General features: G+C 38.8%; 1 protein-coding gene across 3 annotated transcripts in view; it reads left to right on the forward strand.

Moving 5' to 3' along the window:
- The first annotated feature begins 20 nt into the window (after window positions 1–20).
- Window positions 21–13,657, forward strand: part of gdap2 (ganglioside induced differentiation associated protein 2) — a 47,921-nt gene continuing 34,284 nt past the window's right edge. For 2 of the 3 annotated variants that reach the window (XM_084362471.1, XM_084362473.1), the window contains exons 1-5: window positions 1,231–1,460; window positions 5,244–5,470; window positions 9,472–9,611; window positions 11,304–11,457; window positions 13,390–13,478. In XM_084362471.1, coding sequence (XP_084218597.1) covers window positions 5,289–5,470; window positions 9,472–9,611; window positions 11,304–11,457; window positions 13,390–13,478 — 565 coding nt within the window. In that variant the 5' untranslated portion in view covers window positions 1,231–1,460; window positions 5,244–5,288. Of the gene's footprint in view, window positions 420–1,230; window positions 1,461–5,243; window positions 5,471–9,471; window positions 9,612–11,303; window positions 11,458–13,389; window positions 13,479–13,657 lie in introns of those variants that run through there. The other variant, XM_084362472.1, reaches the window with a different exon arrangement.

Genomic DNA, 13,657 nt, shown 5'->3' on the forward strand with positions numbered 1-13,657 from the left:
AAAACAATGTTGTTGTCACCATGTATCACTAGCTTGTCCGTAAAAGTACAATACACTGTTACAAAAAGGTATTCATGACCAGTAATGCAACACAACTGCGTGTGGTGAGTGACAGCTTGTGTCAGTCTTTTTCTACTCGATGGTTTTTTATCTGTTGCTTTTGTCTACGCTCACAGAAGAAGCACAACACTCTGGATAAGATCGAGCTGTCTCGTTATTAGAAAACAAACTCCAAAATAATCCTCTTCTTCTCGTTGCAGCCGACCATTTCGTTTATGTTGTCAGTGGTCAGGCATGTTTGTTTTACAGTCAGTGGTTTTGCAGTTTAAAACTATGCAGTGACTTCTGTCAGTACCCCACACAGCTACAGCGGAAGTGTTTGTCTGTACTTGGTCAGCTGATGAGGAATCGTAAGACTGGTGAGTCAATTTCAACCGAAATAACAGGAACTGTGCCGGATGTTGTCTTAAATGTCTCAGACAAAATAAAAGCGTGTGCTAATTGATATCAGGACATGATTTCAAACACACACGCAGTAACAACTCTGGTAGATTAAACGTCTATCAAATGAAATTTGCCATGATGTGGTTCTCTTTTGTGGGATATGATACCTTAAAAAAACAACAACAAAAAAACATTAATGATAACCGTATAACAGTTTCCTTTGCACAAAGAAACAGCTTCCCATGGTGCTGGTTATATTTCACACACAATATAACCAGCACCATGTACAGAAAAGGCTGATAAAAACAGTGGAAATATTTAATCAAATTAAGGAGATGAACTAAGTGGTCCCCACCCCAACACTAACACTCACATGCACTCACACACACACACACACACACACACACACACACACACACACACACACACAGATACATGAACACGCATACATTTTTTATTCACACAGCAATCAATCATCATCTACCCCTCCACCCCCTACTTACAGAATGAAAACACAATGAATTTCTCTTAAAGGGAATAGTAAAATCCTTCTGCTCCTTACCAAAAGCCCATCCCCACTTAAAAAATACATGTATGTGAAGATGACGAAAATAAAAATGTGCTTCTATTGCTATAAAAGCGTAGTGTATTTGAGAATGTGTCTACAAACCCGCAAATATTACACGCAGTATGACATTTAGGCTGCCAATATGCCATCAATATTTGAAGCCTCAATTGGAGGTTTATTTTGAAAGTCCTGACCGGATGATGTTGTGTTGGCGGCGCTACCATGACGTTGCAGCAATAAGCACCTAGCATACTGGCTAAATGTGTAGTTAAACCTGGTTAACTTAATTTTTGACCGCTTTTGCGACTACTTTGCGCGTTACTATGAGAAGAAAAGAGGGACGACAACACCTCTTGTCATTGTAAACTGTCGTGTCAACATTCATTAATTTTTCCTTATTTTCCTGGTGTGGACATCACCTCTGTCCGGAGGAAATACAACTGGCTAGGTGGGTAACTGCTGGTTTTGGCTGACCAAAATACAAACTTAATGGTTAATATATAAAGTAGTTCGCTTAGAGGCTGTCATTAATGTTTTTAAGAGGTAAATGGAGTTCAGTTATCACGTGGAAATTGTTCATTTGACAGAAACGTGAGTGTTTGTGTGGACCACTGCCTCTGACTTTGTCACAGTCCTCCAGTGTTTTGGTTAATTTAATGAGATGCAGCTGCATGGAAACAACTAAATACACCAACATTAAGAGCATGGGTATTAACAACAGATCAAAGTTCAGAGGTGGAGAGATTAACTTTTATAAATAGGGAACAAATACATATTTGGAATAAGCTATGCTGTAAAGAAAGGCTGATAAAAACAGTGGAAATATTTAATCAAATTAAGGAAATGAACTAAGTGGTCCCCACCCCAACACTAACACTCACATGCACTCACATGCACGCACATGCACGCACACACACACACACACACACACACACACACACACAGTTACATGAACACGCATACATTTTTTATTTAATTTTATTTCTTTGAGATCCTCATTTGGGAAATGCCCCGTATATATGTTTGTCTGTTTTCTTTATGGTTTGTTATTTACTTTGTGAATATATACCTGGGGGGGGGGGGGAATTAAAAATGCAAGGTACAATATCGCAAAGAGAATGAAATGACTGATTATGTTTGTGAGGGTAAAAAGCTTTGCAATAAAGTATTTTAAAAAAAGAGATTCAGCTATTAACCTGCCTTCACATATGAAGCAGTGACACACAGGTGAACGTGTCCAAGGAATACACTGGTTTTCATTTAACAACTAGTATAAGCAAACAATCAAACAAACAAACCCGGATGTTTGAGGAAAGCATCGTGTTTTCCTCATATTGAAGATTAACTAACAGTTATATTCACTGTCGATGACTCTGTCTATTACTCCTGTCAAAATGACCCAAAGCTCAATGACAGTCAGTCTGATGTGAAGCAGAGAAATGCAGGAGATCTTCACGTTTGAGAAGCTGGCAGTAGTAAATGTCAGGCATTTTTGTTTGATTGAATTTGATGATTGGGCTGATTCAATATATTGTCCGAATAGTTGTTGATTAACTTTCAAATTGGTTTAGCACTTTTTTGTCCAACTAACAAAGATGTACAGAGAAAAGCAGCTGGAAAGGTGTCGGGGTTTTTTGTTTTTACTTGATAAATAACTCACTCAAAATTGGTGTTGAGGTGTTGAATAATATTCTCTAAACTACCCACATGTCTGAGTAAAAGACCCAGTTGTCATGTAACTGTGAATTCATGCCTGATTCATGAACAGAGGCTGCTGTCATGCTCGTATTTAATGACACATTAACGAGCTCATCTTCTCTAATCTGCTGATAATGTTATCACATGCAGGGTTTTTAGTAGATTTGCTGCTTGAAATCAGTAGAGGTACAGTATATCTGGCTGCAGTCAGACTGAAGTACTGTAGTTTGATCAGTGCTGGGTTTTTCATAGCCTGACAGTACTGATGTCTTCAGGTTTATAACAATGAAGTTGCTCTTTACCAGTATTTCACGCTGATCTGTAGCAGATTTGTACCAATTTCATGCTCACAAAGACAAATATTCAGTGGTTCCTCAGATTTTTCTTCTTTGAACGAACTCGGGACATGAAACTGTGGCACACAACAACAGTCGGAGAAAGTAAATCTGCGACCATTTTTACAGTCATTTAGGCATTTAAGCCTTCTATCATGCAAAAAAAATAAACAAACACATACAGGTTCCAAACTCTCAATATTTTATAGTATTGTATGTTGATTATAAAGCAATTATTATTGGATATTATTTTTAGACAAAACAAGCAATCTGATGATGTTGTGCACTTGAGGAACTGATTTTCTTGAATGTAATGGATGAAAAAATCAATAAATTAAAAATGATATACCTACAAGGGGTTTCATAAAATTTGTAGCGAAATGAGTATTTGATTTTAATTAATGAAATAAAAGGCAGAATCTGCAGTTCTCCCTAGTATTGTTTAAAATTGAAAACTGAAAAATAAATCAAATTGTTTATTTTGAAAAACCGTGACACCCCTTAAATCTATAGATTAATTGATATTGACAATATTAAGTGGCTACAGACCGAGATAAGTCCACACTCAAACACAGACATGGCACTTTGCCATCAGAGGGGTTACGTGCAATTGCATTTTGGGGTTGAGTCTTTTCAGGGTCAATTATTGTCAATTATTGAAGCTTTATTTCAGTCTACTGTGAATACCTGCCAGGTAAATCACAATGCAATCACAGTGGAGTTCGATGTTACAAAATGTTTCAGCAATCTCAAATGGCAGCATGAAGGTTTCTGCAGAATCGATGGCAACAGCTCTTTACAACAACCTGCAGCAATCTATCCATAGAAGAGGCAGCAGGAAGCCTGCGTGGTAAATGGACTGCATTTATGTAGCTCTTGTCTCAGCTTATCAGCCATTCAAAAGGCAGAGGCTACCATGCAAAGTGCCTCCTGCTCATCAGCAGAGGTAACCATTCATACACATTTATACACTGATGGCTATGTCTTCGGGAGCAATTTGGATTACCGTATATTGCCCAAGGACACTTTGACTACGAGACTACGGGGGCAGGGGATTGAACTGCCAACCTTCCAATTAGTGTACGACTGCTCTACCTCCTGAGCAACAAGCAACAGCACAGGTTACAATCCCAGTCAGGGTCAACAGGGAGTCCGGGAAAAGTGAAAATCATGGAGTGAAGTAGAATTAGACAGAGCAAGTTGAGGAAAAAGGGGGTGAAATACAAATCTCCTCTTCACTAAATGTAAGTAAAATAACTGAACATTAATAGGAGTTGACATAGATTGATTCAGGCTTGAAGCTAACACTTATTTTAATTAAAAGGATCCCAGTATGTGACAAACTGGCAGCCGCAAGTGGTGTAGTATTTTTGCCTCATGAATAATTTGAAAGATTAACGGATCAAATTACAGAGCTGAAACTATTAATTGCTTAATTCATTAGTCCGTCAACAAATAATGAATGTAATCTGCTTTTCTTTGTTGTCTATAATAGAAAATGTAATGTCTTTGTGCTTTGAACTGAAATTATTTGAAGATGTCACTCTGCATTTTTTCACTGTTCTTTGATCTTTTACAGACAAAATGATGAATTGGCTAACTGAGGAAACACTTGGCAGTAGAGCTACAATGATTAATCACTAAGTTGCCAAGTATTACATTTACATTTAGGGCATTTAGCAGACACTTTTGTCCAAAGTGTCCTACAATAAGTACATTTGTCACAAGAAAAGAGACCACAACATATCACTGTCAATAAAGTAGGGAGGGAGTCATGCTCTGCAAGGTCGAGGTGAAGTCCTCTGTATTATATTAATTGACAACTATTTTGTCAATCAGTTAATCAATTTGAGTAATTTGTCAAGAAAATTCTTTGGTTCCAGCTTGTTAAATGTGAATATGTTTTGGTTTCTTTACTCCTATATGACAGTTAACTGAATATTTTTGGGTTGTGGACAAAACAAGACATTTGAGGATGTCTGATCAATTTCTTTATTTTTTATTTCTATTTTCTATTTTGCAAACATTTTAAAATTAGTTAAAATTCTTTTGATTTAAGGAATGAATTGATTAGGGCTTTTTCATCCTGCATTATAACAGCAATGGACAACATTGACCTAAAAAATCCCTTAACATCTATTGTTGTGATCCAAGTCTCTCCCTCTCCCTCTCCCTCCCTCTCTCTCCTCTGCTTGCAGTGTGCCTGCTTGTAGATCCAGCGTCGGTGTGTAGTAGCAGAGGGGATGGATCCTCTGGGTGCTCGCTCTCAGTTCATTGACGTCCAGACTCTCCCCACATGGCAGCAGCAGCTGGGTGAGGATGGTGAGGAGACACCGCTCAACCAAAGTGACAGCCTGCTCGGAGAGGAGGCCTTCCCCTCGCCCTTCCCCTTCAGACCAGACATCAACCGCAAGATCATCCTCTTGTGAGTCACACAAAATATTTCTTCACACTGTTGCTGTTGGGTTTTGAGTTTGCCTCTTACGTTTGGAAAGGGATTGATAAAGGCAGACTGTAGAAAGGGGGTCATAAAATCCCTCAATCTCAACAAGTCACATGTTGCTGTTCTTTTAACTGTCTTTGGACAGCTTCTGCGTAGCTAATGCTAAGTTAGCTTGTCTGGCCACACAACACGAATTTCAAAGTCCTCTGATCACCAAGCTGTTCACACTACACAACTTTCTGTCTTGTAATGGAGAGTCATGTGAGAAGTGACAGGAATGATGCGATCCAAACAGCTGATTTGCAGCAAAAAAACTAGGAAGTGAAAGAAAAGAATATAGATAAAAGGATGGATGCATGAGCACCGGGGTTAATTTTGCACTGAAAACGTGGGACTGCCTGCTTGTATTGTGGTTCAGCAAAGACAATACAGTTACACATACTGAAACACTTGTGTGTATGTATTCTGGTAGAAACTACAGGCTGTTATTGTGCCCTCTTCAGACACAGAGCTGCATGATAAGACTTAGTTCAGTTTTTTCAGTGATCTTGTCAGCGAAAATTTTATATTTCATCGGTCTGGGTTTTTGTGTCCCTTAAAATGTAAATGCTGCTTCTGAGGCCTGCCCAGTACTTTTCTTCATCATCATAATCATTTTAAATTTAGCATCAATAATTAATTTAGTTGTTTCTACTCCATTTGTGCTTACCAAAATCATGGGATCCTTACACAAGAAGTGTGACCTGAACTGACCTGAACTGAATTTAGTTGGCACTGGTACCATCAGAATTAAACCCATGTAGTTCAAACTCCTCAGATGGTCATGTAATCATTCTCTTTAATGTGAATTTAATGTGTAAACAAACTAATCATACGTCCTAATCAATGGAAAATGTGATTTGCACCCATCACACTTTTCATTTAAGTGTGAAATGGCCATTTAATGGGAGAAGTGAGCATTAACTTCTTAGCATTAGCATCAGTTGTTGTTGTCCTGAAAATGATCTTTACAAACCTAATGTATACTCATGTTTACCTCAGTTTGTATTGGCTTTCCTTGGATCACACATCACATCCAGCTGTTGCTTTGAACCATTTTGCAGCAAAGAGAGGGAACAGGAAAATCTAACATACTGTGACTCTGGCTCTTGAATTCCATATTGCTTTCTATTAATCAGGAAAGTGCAATTAAAGGTTATTCCGGCTTTGTACTTGTTGGAATTGCTGTGGATCGAAGTGGAGTGGACGTTTTTCCTTCAGCCAAGAGATCAAGCTATAAATCCTCTTTTCATTGGAGTAAAGAATTAGATTTTCCGTAATGTTTACAAAATGAATCTCATGGTAGGGTCATGCTCTTTTAAAAAGAAAAATATTGTCTTGTCTGCCCATTTGTCATCCTGAAGTCTGTTGAGGAAATGTTGGTTTATAGTATCAGTGCACTGAGTTCCTTTATTAAATCATTGCTTTGTGTTTTAAATTGAATCATGTGGTTTCACTCAATTCAGCCAACGGTGTGGAGAGGATGAATTCACCCAGGCTGGACTTTAATGTTTCTCTGATTAGATTGAGTTAGTTTGCAGTTTTGTAATATTTCTAACTAGCTCAAAAGAGTTTAGATGAATTCAGAGTGGCCCCATGTCTGGTGACAGGTTGCTGAGTAGTAAAAGCTCAGACAGAAGCAGGAGAAGCTCAGACATAGACGTGCTTGTGACAGTCTTTATTGGTACTCTGCACATGCATACTCATCAGGTATTCGCAGCAGTTTTAGATCTGTAGTGTGAACGCTGACTGTGTCTCTCCATGTGCTTGCCCAGACCAGTTCAGAGTCCAGATCACCTCATAAATCTTTTGTGGACAAACACATGACCAACTGCAGCCTGACTTGGCAGCAGCCTCTCTATAAGAGCCCTGTTGTTGTAGCAGCCCTCCCCTGCTCTGCCATCAGCAGTGAGCACATTCCTGCTGCACCAACATGACCAGAGCTTCAAGAAAATCTGACCTGCAAGCAGTAGTATCATTAAGCTGGTGACCACTTTGTCACAGGTTGATTGTGCCTATGAATGGTGAACATTCCCAGCATAGATACATTTTCTCTTATAACTGTAGGTTATTACATTTGAATACATTTCAGAAGTGATACAATTATTTACAGTTTTCATGAAAAAAGAAAAAATGAAGATTTTTTTTAAAAATATAGTTTTCTGAAATTGAACAGTTATTTCTTCTTCCTTGGTCATCATTTTCCTGCTCCTCACATGAGTTCCTAGCCCCCAGGATGAGAACCATGATTCTAGAGAAAGATGGTAGAAAGCTGAAACATGATTGAGATCCCACGATTTCCATGCAACCCAACATAAGTGTCACAGACACAGCACTCGCTTACGTAAATGTGAGTGACAGTGACCAGTATAAACATGTGAACATTTGACAGGCTGTTATTGTCTTCCAGATAAACCTATGCTTCTCATAATACTGAACAATATAAACTGAAGCCAGCAAATAGTCATACAATTGAATACTTAATCTTAAATTTAAGATCATTCATAAATGCTTTTGTTTTTGTGTTGGCTTTTCACATTTGAGACATTTTTCAGTTCACTCCGACAGTAAATGAGCCTCATTAAACAGATATTTTTCTGATAATCTGAGCACAAACGGCAGAGTGACAGTAAGAAGTCGATCAGTTAAGCAAAGTTGGGATCCTAGTGCCATTTTGCATCTTAACAATACAATACAATGCAATACATTGTATACAATTGTACAATTGTATACAATACAGGTGTTTGTTTTTGGCCCACGGCTCACCAACACATTTTATATTTGGCCCTCCAGTTGAAAAAGTTTTGACTTCCCTGAACCAGGCATTTTGTTGTTTGTTTTTTTGTAACGACTCAAAGCTACTAGGGCTACTGTGTTGTGTTGTTCCCTGTTGCTGTTAGCATCTTCTTAACTCTTCTGACTGCTTCCACTTGACCATTGTGTGCTGTTGCTCTGAGCTCTTGAAACCAAAGCACCGCTGCACTAAGTCACCTCCTTTTTTGGAACCAACTCAGCAGAGCAGAGCTGGCACCAACAGTACTTTCACTTTCAGAGATGCTTGTTGCTGCATTAGTCATCACATAAACATGTCAACATGTCACATTTTTTTATCACATTAAAAATGATGCCACTATTATGATGAGCAATTTCATATGGCACACCCCTTACTGTCAAGCAATACACATTCATGCAAAGAAGTTTGTTTCTATGATAAATGGGGGAGGGGGAGACTGAAATGTTTGTGTTGATGTAACCCTGCTTATATAAAGCTGCTTATGTGGGAAAATACTTGTTACCATTTTGCTTCACAAGCAACATTTGTAACCTAAAGAATCAGACACACTGAGATACTGTCATCAAGCTGTGTCTGAGTAAGAGTTAGTGTAGTTTATGGCAGCCTGGGTTGTTTTGGATTGTGCCTCCTCTTCTATTAACCTACGAGGGATGATGTTAAAAAAAGCCTCTTGCTTCTCGATCTTGGAGGCTAAACTTGTCCTGTGACCAGTTTCTTTCAACACAAGCAGTTCCTCATTATTCTTTCCAAACACACCCTGCGGGGCTTCACAATGAAGAAATGACTTTACTGAAGCAATAAAATAAGCTTTTTACTTTGGCTAAATGGCTCAATCTTCAAGGTTGTTTGGATAAATGTGTGTATTCGTAGAGGTATGAAACTGATTTAGATTACTAGAGAAACATTGAATAAAACAAGTTAAGAGTTTGTACCAGTAGCAATATAACATGAGGACAACCAGACAAAATGATACAACAAAAACACACCAAACACAAAAAATCTGGTGCCTGTTTGAGATTCATGCAGGATTTTGAGTGAAATAAAATCTAAAAGATGGATGTCATTTGTAGCCAGATACCATGAATGACATATCATATCATTCAGACCCTTATAAGTTTTAGAAGAGTAACTTTTTTTCTTTCCACAACAGCACTGGTGACGTGGCCCTGCTGAATTGCACCTCAATCGTGAACACCAGCAACGAGTCGCTTAATGACAAGAACCCAGTGTCTGACAGCATCCATCGGCTGGCGGGGCCTGAGCTGCGAGACGAGCTGCTCAAACTCAAAGGTGGGTTGAGGGAAAAACTGCAAAGATGAGCTGCAACTCCAGCAGAAAGTCTGATTTGAGTTTCCCTCCTCAGTGATGTTGCAGGCTCATGTCTGGAGGCAGAAGGCATAAATGTCAGTCGGAGAACAGAAGATACGAATCTGAATTCTCTGATTGTTTTACACAGACATAACCAGGCACATGATGATCAGCTGAAATGAATATAAAGGGTCATTACATTGCTGATCTACAACAACTCCACAGCTGCTCTCATGAAGAAATGCAAAGTGAAACTCTGAGATAAAACTGAAAACTAAATGTATCTAATACTGTGAAACATCAGTAACACATACTGACTTTGGAAGAGAGCATGTTTATTTATGTTTTTGTTTATTTATTAATTTATTAAATATGCTTCAAAAAGTACTACAAAATGAACAGTGTCTTTAGTAAGGTGTCTAGCCACCACAAGGTGCCAGGACAGCTTTAGTGCTGCTTGGCATAGATTGTTTCTGGTCGGTTCACCCCAGTAACTCAGTTGCTACAGCCTGCTCCCCATGTACAGAGGCTGTGTCCTCGCCGCAGTGCCCCAGGGTTTGAATCTTTCTGTGGACCTTTTGTTGCATGTCATCCCCTCTCTCTCATACAATTTCCTGTCACTCTCGAGCTGTCCTCCCAAATAAAGCCATGAAAGGCCAAAATAATAATAATTAAATAAAATTTTAAAAAGATTGCGCAAGTTTGAACCAACACTATACCCATGGTGAATAGTCCAAAGTGATGGTACATTTATATGATTTCATACTAAACAAACTATTCAGTGACTCTGCTAAAGCCTGATAACGACCCATTCATTTGAAACAGTATGTGGTGGCAGGAAAACATCTAAAACATGCAGGGCAGGGGGCCCAGAGGGCCAGGACTGAAGAACGCTGCTCTACATAATCCACATAACAAACAGAAAAATTCCACATATTTTGGAAAGGGATGTTGCTGTTGTAAATTGTATTGTTTGTGAGCACCAGGTGCACAATTAATCACAAATCAATTGAGACCACATTATGGCTGAGTGCAATATCCAAATCAGGAGAAGTTGCAGTTGTTTGATGAAGGTAAAATGTGTAACAGAACAGCATTATAATGTAGTACTGTAGTGCTGCAGAGATGTCCTGGCCTACAAATCTTGTTCTCCATATGTAAGAAAACGTGTTAGTTTGGTACAGACAACTTTCATATCATCATAATTCAAATAGTTTCAGTGAAAATGAAAATTAGGAAGCAAAAGTGATCATTCTAACTAATCATGAATCATATCGCAATGGCAAGATCTGTCACAATAATCTCAATGTGATATTGATTTATTTTTCACCACGTCATGCAGCCCTAGTGAACAACAATGTCATGTCATTAACCAAAGTGATATTAGGCTAGTGACATGCTGCAAGTTGACAAACTGAAAATATTTTTATGGCTGGATACCAGATATGTTCTTGTAATCTGAATAACTTGAATCTTTAAGGCTACCATTTATGAAAATTCAACTTTGAAAAGAAAAACGCATTTGGATTTTTTTTTTGTTGCTAATGCAGCAATTGTAGAAGCTTTGATGCACAAATAGATCAGTCACCCGCCTTTGCAGCCATTTTTCAGATTCTTTCTGCCTTGACTTCATACTGAATGGTAAATGAGTTTGCTTTGCATTTTTGTGTGCAGGATGTCGGACAGGAGAAGCGAAGCTAACCAAAGGCTTCAACCTGGCAGCGAGGTTTATCATCCACACAGTGGGACCAAAATACAAAGCCAAGTACAGGACGGCGGCGGAGAGCTCGCTGTACAGCTGCTACAGGAACATCATGCAGCTGGCTGCGTAAGAACCGTCAAATCAACAAGTCATTCAATAAGACGTTCAGTCCGTCAGCCCCTCAATCGCTCTTAAACCAGGCAGTATTAGTTTAATCAAAGACACACACAGGTTCACTACTCATTGTGTGTTAATCTGGTGAAGCAACATGTTATATAAGTGAAATGCATTCATTTCTTGTAGAGTTGAGCTGTCTTGACAGATGATGACAGATTTTTTGATTTGATTGATTTGATTTCAGATTTATTCTTCTTTCCTCTCCGATTTAATTTTATTTTTTTTTTGCTAAATATTGGGCCTCATGCAAGAAGTGATATACACATTTTCTCTTATTTGTGTTTGTACCCATTGATTTCTGGCATTCACCAATGTTTTCTTATTTTTGCGCTTCTCTTTGGTAAGAGAAAATTGTAAGAGTGGTTGAGAGCACTCTTACTATGACCAAAATACTATTGGTCAATTGAGCGTAATTGCGTTCAGCAGCTGAATCATGGCTTATCTACTACTGCTAGACACAGAGATTGTTTTTAGAGATCGCACAGATAACTTTGATGAGACAGATGAATGGCTGCTGAGTCATTTCAGATTGCCACAAGCACTGCTTATGGATTTGCGCAGTAACCTGGAGCCTCAATTTAGGTGAAACACATGGCTGTCAAATTCAGTGCCTCCAAGTACTCTGCTCACGCGGAGTTTGGGCCACAGGATCTCTTCAGAGAGAGATGGGAGACAGGTCAGACATTTCACAGTCCTCTTTGAGCTGTGAGCTTCCGAGAGTACTGAAAGCGATAACATCTTTCATGCCCCAATACATATTGCTCCCGCTTTTTTTGCTGTACCGCCAAATATCATTGTGTAGTTTGCTGTAGATTCCACGCATATACAGATCAATGAACCCTCTCCAGATGCCCTCACTGCCCTCACTCCATGGCTGATGACCCCCTGGCATATCCCCAGACCAGACAGGAGCGCTCTTACAACCACCGGTACACCCACTCCGTGGTAGAGCGCACAATTGGAGTGCTGAAGGCTCAGTAGAGGTGCCCTGATACTGTGTTTTTGACGTTCCTGTAACACCAGTGCTGACGCTGTGGAAGATCACATGTTTACATTGTTTTATGTGATTTAACAATACCTCAAGTTCACTGCTGCTGACATTCTCCTCCTTCTTACGATCCTGTTTTGGGGGCATCTCTCCAATTGCTGTGCCAGTGTTGGCTATTTGCACACAGCACAACACCTGCCCTTATATGGTGTTTAGTGGGCATTACCTATGCTAAGAACAAACAATGGGCCATGCACCTCCAATTGAATTTAATCCAGGTGGGATTCATCATTCAGCATACCTGGGTTAAAGCAGATCTGGATGCTAAGAACGTTTAGTGCATCTGCATCTTGACTTCTCTTTTTTTTTTTTTTTTTTTTGACAAAAAGTAATAGAAAATATAAGAGAAATGTAAGAGAATGTTGCTGCATGAGGCCCAGTGTTTGTGCCTGATGGGTACAAATAGATATAATGATTTGATGAAAACAACTCTGAGCTTCCCAGTTCTTCTCAAAAAATCTCTGATTCACACATTGGCCACAGGAAGCAAAAAGCAAAAATATATGAGTAAATTATTCATGCAAAATGGTATGTGTAATTAACATTTATAATCATGTAAAATGTTTGGTTTATTTAACATTTTATCCATTTAACATTATACAATGTTAAATATGTAAAATATTGTAAAATAGACCATGAATCAAGAATAATCTAACATATATAAAGTATACTGAATTTTCAAAACGAAAGGAACTTTTGTCATTTACTATGCAGTGGTATGTGTAGTTATCTTGGTTTTTCGTGTGTGTGTGTGTCTGTGTGTCTGTGGAACCCACCTAACCATCCGTAAATGTGGTGTACGGTACATGAGATTGTTTATCTTGTCGCTTCAGAGAGCAGTCAATGGCGTCTGTGGGCTTCTGTGTGGTGAGCACGACCAAAAGAGGTTACCCACTGGAGGACGCTACACACATCGCTCTCAGTAAGACATTTACAACATCACACACACAGCTTTTTATCAGTGAGATACAGGCGTACACAACCTAAAATTCATAGTGAAATCTCTTTATCCTGTCATATTTCATCTTTTTCTACATACTGTATCTACGTACTTAGATAATTATCTTGAAAACTAAATAACAGCACTAACCTTGTCACACA

Source organism: Pagrus pagrus (genome assembly GCF_965226575.1).
Source record: "Pagrus pagrus genome assembly, chromosome: 9".
Lineage (NCBI taxonomy): Eukaryota > Metazoa > Chordata > Actinopteri > Spariformes > Sparidae > Pagrus > Pagrus pagrus.